At 34.6% G+C, this 17,996-nt stretch overlaps 1 protein-coding gene across 1 annotated transcript; it reads left to right on the top strand.

Annotated features, from left to right (window-relative positions):
* Nucleotides 1-173: 173 nt before the first annotated feature.
* Nucleotides 174-17,454, top strand: mocs3 (molybdenum cofactor synthesis 3). The gene is made up of 13 exons (XM_084096516.1): nucleotides 174-366; nucleotides 729-861; nucleotides 937-1,029; nucleotides 3,866-3,986; nucleotides 4,064-4,142; nucleotides 4,246-4,359; nucleotides 9,178-9,286; nucleotides 10,239-10,301; nucleotides 10,417-10,580; nucleotides 10,995-11,042; nucleotides 11,289-11,385; nucleotides 12,744-12,845; nucleotides 17,256-17,454. The coding sequence occupies exons 1-13, from the start codon at nucleotides 274-276 to the stop codon at nucleotides 17,411-17,413; spliced, it is 1,374 nt and encodes a 457-aa protein (XP_083952642.1). The 5' UTR covers nucleotides 174-273; the 3' UTR covers nucleotides 17,414-17,454.
* Nucleotides 17,455-17,996: the final 542 nt, after the last annotated feature.

Here is a 17,996-nt window from a genome sequence, read left to right as displayed (position 1 = left end):
TCTCAGTAACTTTTGTTCAGCTGCACCCTCGTGTTACTTAATGTACTCAGTAGTCTTTTCAAAATAAATGTAATAACATTGAGTGGGTTATATCTACATTAATCTCTGGGTCGCGCGTATTATGGATCTGTTGTAATCACGTGTTACGTGCGCTACACGTGGTCGCACACGCGCGGAAACCCGGAAGTCCTGTGCAGTGTGATCTGTATACATAATTGTTCGTCATAATAACTGCTTCTTAATAATAATTTGATATCGAGGTGATTGTTCGTTATGGATGATACAATTTTAAGTTTGAAGACACAGCTCTTGGAAAGAGAGAGAGAGATTGCAGCTTTGAAGAAGAAACTTCATCAAATGGAAAAGGTCTGCAATAGTTATTCTGTTAACTCTGCAAATGTTCAGATATCAAAGCCTTTGTGTGATTCTGTACCGTTATGCATGTAATGATTTTAACAACGAATATTTAATGCCAATTTAAATGTGCTGTTGTATGGAGTGAAAACAGTATCAACATTTTATTTTAAGGTTTAGGTTAGGTCAGACACTTAAACTCTTACTATTATCTTTCTGAAGATAAAGATTTAAAGGCATGGATTGATAGAACAGCTCAAATCATTTATTAACTGTTGGATAGAATAATCTTTTGAAAGGCACTAGTGTCATATGACAGATAATTATGGTCAAATATCTGAAAACTGAAAAGGCTTCTCCCCCCTTTTTTTCAGGGAAACTCAATATTAACAGAGTTACAGGAGAAGGTTACCAATCTTTCACCACTGAAATCAAATGTAACGCTGAGCAATGATGACATCATGAGATACAGCAGGCAGCTTCTCCTACCAGAACTTGGTGTTAAAGGTTAAACAATATTTTGACTTTAACCTTTATAATGTAACTCTTTTCTTTTCATAAACAATCTTCTTCTCTCCACAGGCCAGGTTGCCATAAGTAATGTATCTGTTCTGGTTGTGGGATGTGGAGGTTTAGGATGTCCTCTTGCGCAGTATCTGGCTGCAGCTGGAATAGGTAAAGTGGCCATGTGTGTTTACTATGTTCATAATGCTGTTAAGTATAGGAGTTTATCTGTACAAGTAAGGTCCTGTTGGAACCCGGTATTAAAGGGATAGTTCACCCAAAAATTACATTTACCCTATGATTTACTCATCCTCAAGTCATCCTAGGTGTATATGACATTCTTCTTTCAGACAAACACAATTGGAGTTATATAAAAAAATGTCCTGGCCCTTCCAAGCTTTATAATGGCAGTGAATGGCCGTTTCTGTTTTGAATTCCATAAAAGTGCATCAATCCATTATAAAAGTGCTCAACACGGCTCCGGGAGGTTCATAAAGGCCTTCTGAAGTGAAGTGATGCGTTCGTGTAAGAAAAATCTCCATATTTAAAACTTTATCGACTAAAATAACTAGCTTTCGGCAGATGACCGTATGCATACTACGCAAGTCGACTTACGCCACAAGAGTAACCAGTGACGCATGTATGACGTAGGATGTAAGTTTAGACGCCTCTCGCGGATCAAACAAACAAGGCTCGGCAACAAACTCAAGCTCCTCCTACATTTCTCTTTAAAAAATGTAGTTTTAGACTTCTAATTCGTGACTGGTGTTTTGTTTTGCTCTACCCTCTGTGCTTCCGCGGTCGTCATTACGTTGTGCGTCAAGGTCAAGGGTCACTCTTTCGCCGTAAATCGATGCGTACGGCCATCTGCCGGAAGCTAGTCATTTTAGCTTCCGGCTTTTAATGTTTTAAATATGGATTTTTTTCTTACACTAACAAATCGCTTCACTTCAGAAGGCCTTTATTAATCCGACAGAGCCACGTGGAGCACTTTTATGATGGATGGATGGATTCACTTTGATGGACTTATACGGCCATTCACTGCCATTATAAAGCTTGGAAGAGTCAGGACATTTTTTAATATAACTCCGATTGTATTCGTCTGAAAGAAGAATGTCATATACACCTAGGATGGCTTGAAGTTGAGTAAATCATGGGCTAATTTTCACTTTTGGGTGAACTGTCCCTTTAAGAAGAATTTTCGTCAATCCGATTACAAGTGGACGACGCTAAATGCAGATGTAAACGGGGTCTAAAATGGCCACTTCCAGAGGTAGTCGAAAATGCGAAATGCATTTGAACACCCACTAAATACCGCCTTCTCCGGGATGGATTAAAACACCAGGTTTAAAGGGGTATTTGTCTCCCTTGTCTACTTTTGATCGACCAAAAGGCATCTTAAAACCAGGTGTAAACAGGGCCTAAAACATTTTGAGCTTGTCCACATTCGACCACTTCCAGAGTTATTGCATTGGTAGTGTAGATGCTCATGTGGCTGAATCATTGGTTACAAGGTAGTTTGTGACGTCAGAAACACCAGCGATTTCAAACCGTGCTTTTGAGTTCACTGAGTTCGTCTCAGAAAATACTCAGCAATGGTGTTGATTTATGAGTTTGCACATGGTGTCTTAAAGCGTATTAAAAACACCACATAGACATATAAACAACATTAAAAACTTGATTTTCACCGCAGGGGGACTTTAACAAATTAACAAACACAACTTTTGATTTTACAAATGCATTAGTAAATGTTGTAATTACCATTGAGTAAGACTAATAAGTGCTGTTGTAATATTATTAATTCATGTTAACTAAATAAACCAATGTTAACAAATTAAACCTTATAGTTTGTATAGTTTAAATCATGGGCGTCGGAAGAGAAAAAAAAGTGGGTGGGTCCTCCCCCAGAAAAATGTTACTGGAGTAAATACCATTTCATGTAGGCTATTCTGGTGCCTTTTAATTAAAACAAGTAAACTACACTCCACTTCATGTCGGGCGGTTCTTTGCCTCCAAGTCGTGCATTAAATGCACAGCTATCCGTGGATTATCCTGCTAATACCATGGTCATCTGCCAGCAATGACAATTTAAAGCTGTTATTGATGTTTGCAACGCAATATTTGACTGGAAAGGTACAACGGGCGGTTACTTTCGTCAGTTGCGGCTCGTTGAGAAATATAATGTAGCGATTCAGCGGAGTTTAATTTATTAGGGAATTCCCTAATAATTGGATTTGACTGACAGCACTATGAAAAGACAAATGCGCTGAATCAGAGACGGTAAAAGTAAGTGGGTGTCCAATATCATTGGACTTAAAAAGTGGGTGGGTCTTGTCCCACCCATATACAATGGTTCCGACGCCAATGGTTTAAATTATATATACACTACCAAGTAAATAATAATAATAATAATAATAATGTAGTAAAAATAATAATAATACCCTATGATGCATTAAATGGATCAAAAACATGCAAACTTTTACATTGTTACAAAAGATTTCTATTTCAAATAAATGCTTTTCTTTTGAACTTTCTATTCATCAGAGAATCCTGAAAATAATGATACCACAAAAATAATAATAAGCAGCACAACTGCTTTTAAATGATAATAATATTTGACAATATTACTGTTTTTAGATCAAATAAATGCAGCCTTGCTGAGCAGAAGAGACTTCTTTCAAAAGCATTAAAAAAATCTTACTGACCGGAAACTTTTGAACGCTAGTGTATAACAAGCATATTCAGCTGTAATAGTTAGAGAGAGTCTATTTTTTAAATTAACTTTTTAATTTAAGAGAAATGCACACAAAACAGAAGTTACCATAGTTAACAGTCTAAATGCTGAAGTAAAAGAGATGAAGGCTGAATCCGCTGTTCATAATGGGTCCCGTGAAAACCTTCAAATCTCATTTTGGTTTGTGTCCCAAAGCAAACACTTGCATGAAGACACAGCTGTAATTGTACTATGGCACTAGTTGGCAGTTGTTAATATAGTTTGTGTTTTCAGGACGTTTGGGCCTGTTGGACTATGATGTGGTGGAACTGAGTAACTTGCACCGACAGGTGCTTCATTCAGAAGTGACTCAAGGTCAGCCTAAAGCCCTGTCTGCCGCCCAGGCCATCAGCAGGTACCATCCTACCTCACGAAACCAGCACAGGTGAACGCCTGAACGGCAGAGAGTTGACTGCTTGTGATCTCTTCCAGGTTGAACTCCACAGTTCAGTGTGTTCCCTATCACCTCCAGCTCTCCAGAGACAACGCCATTCAACTCATTCAACAATATCCACTCATGAAATGCTATTGAGAAGTTAATCTTGAGCTTTTCCACAGTTCTGTACAGTGCGAAACCCATTTATGTGTCTCCTTGACTTTGCATCTTCATATATGACATTGTGGCAGACTGTTCAGACAACGTTCCTACACGGTACCTCGTGAACGATGCCTGTGTTCTGGCCGGCAAGCCTTTAGTGTCAGCGAGTGCTCTACGAATGGAAGGACAGGTGAGCTCATCTTTTCAATATCTCAATCAAACCTACAAACAGTGAGCTGTACATTGATATTTGAATGTTGATTGAATGACAGTGGTCGCAAGTATTTGGATTCTTTTACACATTCTTTTAAAGGGACAGTCATCTATACAGGAAGTCAATGGGATGCAATGCTTTTTTGACATCAACGTTCTTTAAAATATCTTTATTTGTGTTGTGCAGAAGACAGAAAGTTGAGAGAAGGAAAGTACAAGAATGCTGAAAGTAATGATTTTTAGAGTATGTATAACACAGATACCAATACTGCAATCTTGATTTTCTCCCAATACAATTCGATACCAGGACTGTTTATATATTTATATGATTTTTGAAGGATCATGTGACTATGAAGGACTAAAAATGACAGAACGAAAAAAAAAAAAATAAATAAATAAAAGTAGAAATAAATAAATAAATGCAGAAATAATAGTGAAAATAAATACATTTTGGTATTATAAATGGCTATTTCTGTATTTTTACATGTATTTATTTATGCATTTTTATATGTATTTATTTATGTATTTATACATTTATTTATATATTTATGTATTTATATATTTATTTATTTATATATTTATATATGTATTTATTTATACATTTATTTATTCCTACATTTATTTATTTCTGTATTTCCACATTTCTACATTTATTTATTTCTGTATTTCCACATTTCTACATTTATTTTTCCCTGCGCATGTATGCTAATTGACCAATGGCTAACCACGCCCCCTCCACTCACTCGGACAAACAGTCAACATTCGGTAACAGGCGCTTTGGCAGCTGTCACAGGAGACATTTCACAGGAGTCAATTTATGATTTTTTGGAGACAGAAAGATTATATATCATCTCGATGTCACCAAAAGGGCCTTAAATATGCATTGGAGGGTTATATTAATAATTTTATAGTTGAGAAGGTCGATAAGCTTCAGCTCCAGAACAAAGATTTACAGTTCACAGTGTAAACGTTATAGTTTGGTGCTATTTCGCTTCAAACGCTCGCTTTATACGCGTGTCCTATTCGCTTTGGATTCAAAATGTTCAAGCGTCGAACTAGACGCGGATACGCGCGAATTTGACGCTCTATTCGCGTTTGGTGTGAGCGCAGAATAATGAACAGGCTGCGATGTCAAGATTGCATTGCTGGAATGTGTGTGTGTGTTTGTGTGTGTCTGTGTGTGTGTCAGAGAGCGGGCGCGATCGAACAGTGGAAACAGGGTTCGAAATGAGGGGGGTCTGGGGGGGTCCCGGACCCTCCATAAGTCATTAGGGACCCCCCATAAGAAATTATTTTTGGATTTTGGGGGGTCCCCGACAAATATATTTTAACATTAAAAATGATTGTGAAAATTATAGGTCTTTAGTGACGTTTTATATTTATAACAGTAATTTATTTATTTCCTAGCGCGAGGCAGCAATCAGGGCAGCTATTAGCCGAGTGAGTTCCTAGCGTCACAGATTGTTGTTGTGGTGCTCCCGCAGACACGCACTGTAGCTGAACGCGGCAAATCGAAACTTCACAAAGAGTGAAATCCTGAATGAAAATCCTGTAAGTGCTTCGATTATGTTTATATCTCCATAATTGCTTATAGTAAAATATCAGAAGTTTGAGTATATCAAAAGTTGCATTAACTAGATACCCTGTGTAATGATTAGAAGATTACGTTTGTCAACATTTCTTGCTAGCTGTAATGTGTATGAAGCCAAATGATCTGCCAGATAACAGCAGACTATGGAAGCTTGTTTCCGCCACAGAGTGAAAAATAAAACTTTTTCTCACAATTGCGAGTTTACATCTCACAATTCTGACTTTTTTTATCTCAGAATTGCTTGATATAAAGTCGCAATTGTGTATTATTAAGTCAAAATTGCATGATATAAAGTCGCAATTGCGTGTTATAAAGTCAGAATTGTGAGATATAAACTATTCTGAGGTAAAAAAAAATAAAAGTCTGTCTTTTTTTCCGTTAGAATTGGACTTTATAGGCTATCAGTTTATATCTCACAATTCTGAGAAAAGATGTCAGAATTGCGTGATATAGCCTAAAGTCGCAATTGCGAGAAAAAAAGTCAGAATTCTGACTTTATAAGACACAATTGCGACTTTATTTCACGCAATTCTGACTTTATATCTCGCAATTCTGACTTTATATCTCGCAATTCTGAGATAAAAAGTCGCAATTATCTTTTAAAATGTTTTATTCTGTGGCAGAAACAAGCTTCCATAGCAGACCTAGCAGCTATAGTTATTCAAAGCTAGCATAACAACCTACTTGTCCAGTCAGTGATTACGAAAGATAACCAGGAATTAATTCAAGTCTGTGAGTTGATTAAAGTGAATGTGATTTGAGCATGAATGAGTATACATGAGAGCTTGGTAAGCTATCTAGGAAGCTAATATTATTTTTCTTAATTTAGAATCCTGCATCATGGAGAGAAAAAGAGGAAAAAGAACTTGTAACTTTGTTGCTCCAGAGTTAGAGGTTTACCTGTTAGATTATAGCCACTTCTCCAGACACCACTACAATACTGGGCCTAGCCCAAACCATGAAAAACATCCCAAGACCATTATCCCACCTTCAACGTTGGTCCATATAATTTTGCCTACAGTATATAGTGAAGCAAGGTAGTCTTCAGAATTTTTAATAATTTAATAATTAAATTTTAGGGGACCCCCCAAGAGTCCTAAGTCATTTCGAACCCTGAGTGGAAACATAAAAACATACTCCATTTTGTTCATACAGGACATAATTAAAACTGCAAAGTGTTTAGCCTACTTATATTTGTGTAAAACACAACATTGTGCTTTTGTCAAACTGTAAACTCTTGTCAAACTGTAACCTACAACTGTCACCCAACCAAAATCACACACACACGCTGTTTAAAGCCAAAATGACAAGAAAAAACATAAAAACGAATGAAAACCGATAACCGCAATGCATTGCAATGGACGAGGAAGCAAGCAGAGAATGTCCGTGTATTGGGTTAGCTATGCGTACTGTGATTGGCTCATCGCGTTTGGGGGCGTGGCTTAGCCATTGGTCAATTAGCATACATGCGCAGGGAAAAATAAATGTAGAAATGTGGAAATACAGAAATAAATAAATGTAGAAATGTGGAAATACAGAAATAAATAAATGTAGGAATAAATAAATGTATAAATAAATACATATATAAATATATAAATAAATAAATATATAAATACATAAATACATAAATATATAAATAAATGTATAAATACATAAATAAATACATATAGAAATGCATAAATAAATAAATAAATACATGTAAAAATACAGAAATAGCCGTTTATATTACCAAAATGTATTTATTTTCACTATTATTTCTGCATTTATTTATTTATTTCTACTTTTATTTATTTATTTATTTATTTTTCGTTCTGTCACTGAAGACTGGAGTAAAGGCTGATGAAAATTCAGCTTTATATCACATAAATAAATTATTTTTAAAAGTATATAAAAAAACACACAAAAAAAACATTATTTTCAATTTTAATAATATTTCATAATATTACTTTTTATTTATTTATTTTTGATCAAGTAAATGCAGCCTTGATGAGCCACAAATTACCATTTTTACTCTGAGGTGGAAACAGGTTTCTATACTAATGTGGTGTTTAGCACAGTTGTAATAAACCCTAAAGCTGTATTTGATTTGCTTATTTTAAACTATTTCTCAAAGATATTAAAATATGAATAATTATATTTCGAAAATCATATCCATCAACAATATTAATAAATAATAAAAACAACAACAAGTGAATGTGAGTGTAGACCTCTTATTTTTTTTTAAAAACTGCAATTTAAAATGACTATTTGTGTGACAAGAGTGTCAGCAATCTTATGAACAATACATTTATGATAGTTATTACTACATGAATATACACACTATAAACAGCATTTCTTTGTAATGTATGGTGCAGATTTTAAAAAGGTCAAACAGACATGATAGATAAGATAGAAAAAATGTATAGGTTGAACATTAATTATCTATTGATTACAAAAAATGGTGTGAAAGTTTTCAGAGCAGTGCAACACAAAAGCACCTATCGGCGCATAATGATGTGCGTGATGATGCGCTTTAAAGTAACCTCACGTTTTTGAGTCATTCGATCATGAGATTCATTAATTCTCCAGCACGCTCATCTTACAGACACCCAATAGTGAGTATAACACCATTCAGAATCGCCAGCAAACTCCAGAAACATACAGTTCTTTTCAACATATCACAGACTTTTATGTTCAGATTATAGAGAGTTTCCATTTTAACTTAAGTTTAACATCCTAATATACTGTCTGTTCCTAAAATTAAGTTGCCGTTTATCTTGAGAAAACCAGGAATATAGTGCATGAAAACTATATAGTTTATGGTGCATTTATAATACCTTTTGGTATTAACAGTAACAACCATAATGCACAGGGTTGGATTTGGATTGGTCCCGTCTAACTGAGACCCGGTTCAATAAAAAAGATCTGTAATTGTTCATCCACTGACTTTTCACAAGAATAAAGGGGCAGCTTTTTTATTGTTATTTAGAAGACTTTTTATTTTATTTTTTGCTACCTAATTTTAGTGTGAATTGTTTTGAATAACATTGTCACTTTTGATTAATTTAATGCAGCCTTTCTGAATAAAAGTATGAATTTCTTTCAAAAAAGAAAAACAATCTTACTGACCCCAAACTTTTGAACGAGAGTGTATATGCAGTTTGATGTAGTGTGTTTTTTGAGTTAATTGGGAGATTTTGATTATTTCAACGTTTTCTCTTGTAGCTCACGGTGTACAACTACAGAGGAGGGCCGTGTTACCGCTGTTTGTTCCCCTCTCCACCTCCTCCTGAGACTGTCACCAACTGCTCTGATGGAGGCGTCCTGGGAGTGGGTCAGTCTGACTCTACTTGACCTGATTATACTCCATAGCTTCTTCCTCTTCATCATCATCTTCTTCTCATCATTGTTCTCCACAATGTTCTATATTTCTTTCAGCCACTTTTCTTTTTCTTTCAACTACTTGCTTATTATACAAACTTTGTTTTGTAGATAGTTTCAGTCTTCTGTAGTGGTTTGTTCAATTTAAAGAGGACCTATGCCCTTTTTACAAAGTCTTGATTTTGTTTTTGGGCTCTACTAGAATAGGTTTTCATGCATGAAAAAATTCCTTATTTTTCACATATTTTACATTATTGCATCTCCTCTCTTCCCAGTCTGTCAGTAACGCTTTTAGTTTCCTGCATGTCTCTATGAAGCCCCTCCTTCTGTGCTCTGATTGGTCGGCTGGACCAGTGTGTTTTGATTGGTCAACCGGTTCGAGTGTATTTCGGAAACACACTACTAATGAGATTCAACACACTACTAATGCAACTCAACCAGGCCCCGCCCCTTTTTTGTATATGTATTGTGCAGGAATCATTTAAATGATGTGACATTTTACATTCCTGCAAGAAAACTCAAGACTACAGTGACACTGATATTGAGAATAACTCTTAATAACTTTGTGCTTTGTAACTTTCAGAGCTTTTTCATCCTCAAACAGCAACATTACACACTAAAGAAAGATGAACATGTTTTGAACATGAGTGTCTTGACAAAGACAGTCTCTCTCATTTACTTAAAACTGAATCCTAAGTTCTTTGCTTGTCTAAAACAACAATACTGTTTCTTTTTTACTGCAGATCTTACCTCAAAAAACTATTTTTAAATTATTTCTGACTTTAAAAAAAGTGAATATGAATTCTTCTTCTGTAACGATCCCATAATCCCATAATTATAAGTTCATGTTGCAGTGTTCTGCATTGTGGATATGACTGTGAAGTGACTTGTTTTGATACTTGCAGTGCCTGGTATAATGGGTTGCCTTCAAGCATTAGAAGTTCTGAAAATTGCGTCCGGTCAAGGATGTATCCTTTCTACCCTTAATGACATCCTAAACTGAAACAATTATGCTTTTAAGCTCACTTATTACCATACTGTAGGCAGAACGTAATGAAGGAACTCCTTAACTGGTCTGTTCAGCCTCATTTGAGCAGCAGCTGCTGATGTTTGATGGCCAGGAGGGGCGTTTCCGGTCCATACGTCTGCGGGCCAGGCAGATCGAGTGTGTGGTGTGTGGAGAGAAGCCCACGCTCACTGAGCTCCAGGACTATGAGCAGTTCTGTGGCGCTGCTGCTACGGATAAGGTCTGAGCATGAGGAAATCTCACACTTTCCTTCCTATAGTCATCCTTGTGTGTGTGTGTCAATGATGCAAACTAATCAGCTGTGGTTAAACGTCCACAAGGCGTCACTGTCACACACTTATTATGGAGAGTGTGTTTTGCAGAGACATGCTTCTCTTGAGCTTTGAAAAGCATGCAGTTATTCAATTCATACACATTCAGTGTAACTATTATTAAACTTAGGGAAAGAAAACTCCTTTCAGCAATGGCAAATACATTCAGTCAAAAATCAACTCCAAAACCAAAAAGGTTTAAGGTCACCTGATCAGACATGGCCTACATCAGCATTTATTTGTGGTGGTTTTGGTTTAAACGTTGTGTGATGAAAACCAGTGCTGATTTATTCTCCGTTATTTCTGTTTTATTTCATTTACAGTGTCGGAGACTGAATCTTCTAACCAAAGAACAGAGAGTCTCTGTGCAGGTAGTACAGTGATTTGTCAAAATTCTGGGCATGCAGAGGAATGTAATAAGGGGTGTTTAAGTTTCCATTTGGTAGTTTAGATTATATCTTTAGCAGAACCGCTCTATGTTAGCCAGTTCATTACTGAGCATTGTGGAAGTGTGGAGCTGGTCATTATATAAAGCAGATCTGATCTGTCATCTTGCATTTCTGTGCAGCTTCCTTCCTCAAATATTGCACATATATAATATTTGTCTTTCATTGCAGGAGTATAAAGCCATTTTGGACAGCTCAACCCCTCATCTCCTCCTTGACGTTCGACCCAAAGTAGAGGCGGACATTTGCCATCTGTCAACCTCAATCAGTATCCTTTCCCATGATCTCTCTTTAACAGTTTAGTATTGGACATTTGCTTCATTAAAATATACAACAGAAACTCTACATGTGAGTCAGTGCACTATGGAGTTTCAAATTTTTCCTAAATTACCTTTATGATTAATGTTGTAGTGGATTAACTTTTTTTTTTCTTTTTTTTTTTTAGAAGCTTTTCATAATATCTACTCTCGTTAGCTACACTACAGTTGTCAATAATTGTAAAACTCATTTTTGATCACCAAAATTACATATTTAAAAAAAAAATCATGCCTTAAAATAACTTGAATATAACTCTATAGCTTCATTTAGTATATGTGGATCCATGAATATGCAAATTAGCCCCGCCTCCACTCACTCACACCAGCTCAGAGATTCACTCGATGGATCCACTTTACTGGAGTAAATGCTGCACAGTTGTATCGCTCACAACGTATGATTACACAATATGATTAGTCTTTTGCTTGACTATGTAATCAAACATCTAATAATGTGTTCCACAAACCATGTTCCTGTTCGCCATCTCAGTCTACCTATTTAAAATCAGTGTCCTTAGTGAAGTAATGAAGCAAACTAAATGATTTTAAACTCTGTTTTCCATCTGATATACACATTTAGATTCATTTAGATTAGCAATGTTTATACATCAGGCCCCAGGTGACCAAATAGAACATTTAGCCGCTTGGCATAAAGTCAAGTCGAGTCACATTTATTTATATAGCGCTTTTTACAATACAGATTGTTTCAAAGCAGCTTTACAGTGATAACAGGAAAATAATGCAACAAAGTTTGTTTCCAGAAGAAAATAGCGTCATAGTCCAGCTTAAATAAGTTCAGTGATGTTTCATTTTGTTGTAAAAAATATATTAATTTAGTTAATTTATCTATATAGCCGCTCTGGAGAAAACAGTGATGTTATCATCCAGCTCAGTTCAGTTCTCATATAATGGTGTCAATGCTGGCAGATCAATAATATTGTTGAATATGTAAGTAAATGTTAAATTAAATGTCCCCAACTAAGCAAGCCAAAAGCCAATGGCAACAAAGGTGAAAAAGGCGACAGTGGCAAGGAACCAAAACTCCATCAGTGACAGAATGGAGAAAAAACCTTGGGGGAACCCAGGCTCAGTCGCTCAGTTCTCCTCTGGCCAACGAGCGAACAGTGTATGATTATGATTCAGGCAGCATTACAGGTCAGAATAAACACTTGTTCATTTCTTGTGCTCTGGTTTGGAGGCACTAACACTCGTCTCACTGCTGCCGACGTTTCTTCATTCTTCATATTTAGTGTGAGATTTAGTAAAAATCAAGTTAATTCCTTCAGTTTAATTTTCTTACCTTGCATGACAGACATTCCACTTGCTAGTTTAGAGGATAAAAAGGCTGAACACATCACACTTTTAAAAGATACAATTAGTAATCTCAAACAACAGACCAAATCTCAAGTCCCAGGTAAGAATCTTTTTTGTTATATGCCGTTTTTTGTGATCAATGTTTAACACTCCCTTCTCCTGCACCTCAGTTCTTTCTGCTCAAATAAATGTGGTGCAGAAACACTAAACGCCACTTTGCGCAGGCATGAACATTGATGGTGTTTAGCCATACATAATGATCTTATCTTTATCCACAATAATCGCTCGTCTGAATGCCAAATGCCATCGGTTTTCTCAAGAAAGTCATCAGAAACAGCTGGCCTCGTGGTGCATAATCAAGTATTTTTTAGACTTGTATATTTAGATTTTTTTAATGAGATGTGAATCTATTTAAACTAATTGGATAATAGTCCAGTCATTTTATGAAAAAGGGATTAACAAACTGCAACAGAAGCAAACTCAACTGATTTTGTATCCTCAATATGTCCTGAGCAAGGGAAAAAAAAGCCCAAAAGAATCCCATTAGGGGAAAGTTTAGAAAAAGACCCAAATATAGCCTATTCATACGCCTATTCGTTCTTTTTCTCACGTGAATAGGGTAAAAATTTTAACCTTTAGATATCACCATGAAAATTAGTGAGTTGATTACTTACATCAAGACAAACAAAAAATGCATTACAAGTTTTTTTAAATTGTTTGTTGCAAAATCTAATTACGTATGTGCCAATTTGCATGAATATCACAACAGATCTAAACACTGGGTAAAGCCAGGTGTAAATGTCTTGTTGAATCTTGTTGACAAATAACAGTAAAATACTTAATGTTAAGGTCTGAATGGAACCCATTTAGGCTACCCATGAGCATTAATACATAGAGGCAGGAAGAAGTACTTTAGAAACCAGCCTTTATTAATTATTAAGAGATTGGGTTTGGGGCTGGGTCCGTGGGACTGTTTCTGGGGGACGAGTCTGAGGGAAGAACAGGAGACAATGGTAAGGAGAATGCAGAAGACAAAAGGTAGGCAAAATAAAAAGTGAATCCCCAGAAACAGTCCCACGGACCCAGCCCCAAACCCCATCTCTGCAATAATAATTAATAATAAGGCTGCAATAAGGCTGGTTTAAAGTACTTCTTCCTGCCTCTATGTATTAATGCTCATGGGTAGCCTAAATGGGTTCCATTCAGACCTTAACATCAAGTATTTTACTGTTATGTGTCAACAAGATTCAACAAGACATTTTCACCTGGCTATACCCAGTGTTTAGATCTGTTGTGGTATTTATGCAAATTAGCACATACGTAATTAGATTATGCACCATTTGTCCATGTTAACAAACCATTTAAAAAAACTTGTAATACATTTTTTGTTTGTCTTGATGTAAGTAATCAACTCAGTAATTTTCATGGTGATATCTAAAGGTTAAAATTTTTACCCTATTCACGAAAGAAAAAGAATGAATAGGCGTATGAATAGGCTATATTTGGGTCTTTTTCTAAACTTTCCCCTAATGGGATTCTTCTGGGCTTTTTTTCCTTGCTCAGGACATATTGAGGATACAGAATCAGTTGAGTTTGCTTCTGTTGCAGTTTGTTCAAGGTTGACCCCCATTTTGGCTTAAAATGACTGGACTATAAGCCTTGATTTCACTTGAGATTGATGCTAACTGCCTAAGAAAATAAACAGCCTAAAATTATGAAACTATATTACTGGAATATTCCACACCAACATCTCAAGGAAAAGGTTATAAGAAGAAATAGAAGCATAGAATTGAAGAAAGAAATAACACTTATCCAGCAAGTACACAATAAATTGATCATAAGTGATATTAAAGATAGTCATAATGTTACAAAATATTTCTATTTCAAATAAAATGTTTTTTTAACTTTCTTTCCATCAGAGTACTGAAATAATGCCACGTTTTTCAGAAAAGAATTAAGAAGTAAAACCAGTTTTGAACATTGTTAATAATAACCATTATTAGTAATTAAACATCAATAATAATTGATAACAGAACCAGTTCAGCCAATTACATTTTAAAATATATTTTTACATATTCATAAATATTCATTATAGTTATTATTATCCCATGGTAAAATTTATATTGTACTTCTGTTGTGATCATTTATAAAATAATTGTGATGAGGGGTTTACATACACATTTTTTCATCACATAAATGCATCCTTTGTGAGCATAAGCAAAAAAATATTCCAGTTTATGTATGCATGTATGTATTTATTATTTATATGTATCTATTTACACACACACACACACACACACACACACGCGTTTGATAATACATAATTTGATATATATATAAAATTTGGTAAAAGAAGCTTCTGAATTGTTGTGAATAAGCTTACTTTGTAAAAATATTGTTTACTTTTATAAAGAGAAAGAAAATGATACTTTTATTCAGCAAGGATGCATTAAATTGATAAATATGGCAATAAAGACATGTATAAAGTTTCATAAGATTTCTATATCAAATAATATATAAATTATTTAACCCTTTCACGCTTAGTGGTCACTACAGTGGACAGCTATTAAAAAAGCATTTTCTTGAATTTGCACGGGTATTTATGGCAAAGTTGCACATCAGCCTCTTCATTGGACCCTGGTGCATCATCCTATAAATTGCAACCAAGTGGCAAGCCTTTGTGTTTCAATTTTTTCCCCCTCCAATCCAAGATGGCCAAGGGTCAGTCAGACATGCCAAGTTGCTCCGGAATATCCACCCATTCCTTCTATCCTAGGAGACTCTTGTAGGTAAAAAAAATATTGCAGCATCAAGCAATATCTAATGAGTCATATCACAGTAAAATTTTCCAAGTTTTGATTTTAGATTGAGAGAAAACTCTGATTAATCACGTCCACTGTAGTGAACGTCATGCATCAATTGCTATATTTCAGCTACAATTCATAATTATAATGTGAATATTATTTTTGAAATTTAAAACTTAAAAACTTAATCTGCAGTGACTTTTTACTGTAAATAAATGTACTTGTATTATTAGAATGTAATTTTCATTGACATCGAAAAAAGTCATGTGATTACATAATGTATGACACTTGTAATGCATTACTTTACTTGTTAGATCAAAAAGTAATCGGATTTCGTAATGCATGTTATTGTAATGCGTTTTTTTACTCATAACATCAAAAAGTAATCTGATTACGTAATGCATGTTACTTGTAATGCGTTTATTTACTCATAACATCAAAAAGTAATCTGATTACGTAATGCATGTTACTTGTAATGCGTTTCCTTACTCATAACATCAAAAAGTAATCTGATTATGTAATGTGCGTTATTGTAATGCGTTTCTTTACTCATAACATCAAAAAGTAATCTGATTACGTAATGCATGTTACTTGTAATGCCTTTCTTTACTCGTTACATCAAAAAGTAATCTGATTAGGTAATGCACATTACTTGTAGTTAATTACTTGTTAGATCAAAAAGCAATCTGATTAGGTAATGCATGTTACTTGTAACACATTACTATACTTGTAACATCAAAAAAGTAATCTGAATGCGTTATGCATGTTACTTGTAACACATTACTTTACTTGTAACATCAAAAAAGTAATCTGAATGCGTTATGCATGTTACTTGTAATGCGTTACCCCCAACACTGATCATTTCAGATGAGATTGAAAAAAACGTATCGCTAGGTTTTCTCAGAGGAGGGCTATGATAGAAATGTGCATGTCCATCTTGAACATAATCAGAATTATCAGCTAATAAGGGTAAATCTCCATACTCTGGTGCACTGGAGGGAGCATCTGAGTGGTTTCCACAGTTGTACCTTGACAGACTGTAGAAAATTCTGATGGAATCACATCCTCATGTTCTGATATCAAAGATACTCGAAGTGCAACTTGTATGAAGTTGTATGAAGCCTTTGCAATATTTTGCATTTATATTTTTTGTTTGTTAAATTCACATACTTTATCTGTTTGATTATTGTCTTATATTTAATATAGTATATCTTAAGTTTAAACCATAACCGCATGCTGTCCACTCAAGTGGACATCTGAAGATCTCTGTGAAAAATTTGTAAAAAAAATAAAAATAAAAATCAAATCTTGTTTTTCATGCAATAAAAACACATAGGAAAAAAATCCTGACTGAGGTTATCATAATTCATGCATGAAAGGGTTAATTTTAAATGATTTTAGTTATTTTAAATTGTAGTTTAAATTGTCAGAACTGAACTGGTGCTATATATATATATATATATATATATATATATATATATATATATATATATATATATATATATATATATATGAAAATATATATGAATATATATATATATTATATATATATATATATATATATATATATATATATATATATATATATATATATACACACACAGTATAATTGGTAAAAGAAGATTATTTGTATGATTGGAGTAAATGAGCTTGAATAGAGTGAATCAGCTAACTTTATCTGTGTGTTTACCTTTATTGTCTTGTAGTGTTTGTGGTGTGCAAACTTGGCAATGACTCCCAGAAGGCAGTTCAGCTCCTGGAGAACATGTCTGGCCTTGAAACTGAGCAGATCACTGTGAAGGACATCAGTGGAGGATTGATGGCCTGGGCCAAGAACATAGACCACTCGTTCCCTCAATACTGACTCATTAATGAACGAAAGCAATAAAGTTCTAATGATTTTCACTTTGTCTATTTATTTCATTTATGCTATAATTGGTTAGATTTTTTATGGCACCTCATCACTCCCCTGCATTTTTGTGTTTCAATGCATCTTTTAATGTGTATAATATAATCAGACTGATTTCTCCATTTATAATGATTCTAAGTAAGTTTAAAAAAATGTGCACCTTTGATTTTTAATTAGGTTCTCAAATAAATATTCATTATAGTTATCATTATCCCATGGTACATTTTATACAGTACACCTGTAGTGATAATTTATAATATAATTGTGAAGGAGTTTACATACACCTTGCAGTTGTGGAATATACTAAATGTTATATTAATATATATGACCCTGGATCACAAAACCAGCCACAAGTCGCACGGGGATATTTGTGGCAATAGCCAACAATACATTGTATGGGTCAAAATTATCGATTTTTCTTTTATGCCAAAAATCATCAGGATATTAAGTAAAGATCATGTTCCATGAAGATATTTTGTAAATTTCCTACCTTAAATATATAAAAAATATATTTTTGTGAGTGGATGCAGCACAATCG

This window comes from Abramis brama (genome assembly GCF_963993115.1).
Source record: "Abramis brama genome assembly, chromosome: 21".
NCBI classification, from domain to species: domain Eukaryota; kingdom Metazoa; phylum Chordata; class Actinopteri; order Cypriniformes; family Leuciscidae; genus Abramis; species Abramis brama.
The sequence above is the reverse complement of the archived record's forward strand: the minus strand, read 5'-3'. Positions and strand labels throughout refer to the sequence as shown.

Excerpts from the sequence above, each read along its gene's own strand:
- mocs3 (XM_084096516.1), top strand. The coding sequence starts at position 274 with ATGGATGATACAATTTTAAGTTTGAAGACACAGCTCTTGGAAAGAGAG. Across the intron at positions 862-936 it reads ACCAGAACTTGGTGTTAAAG|GCCAGGTTGCCATAAGTAAT; the intron begins GTTAAACAATAT and ends TTCTCTCCACAG. Across the intron at positions 10,302-10,416 it reads AATTGCGTCCGGTCAAGGAT|CCTCATTTGAGCAGCAGCTG; the intron begins GTATCCTTTCTA and ends TGGTCTGTTCAG.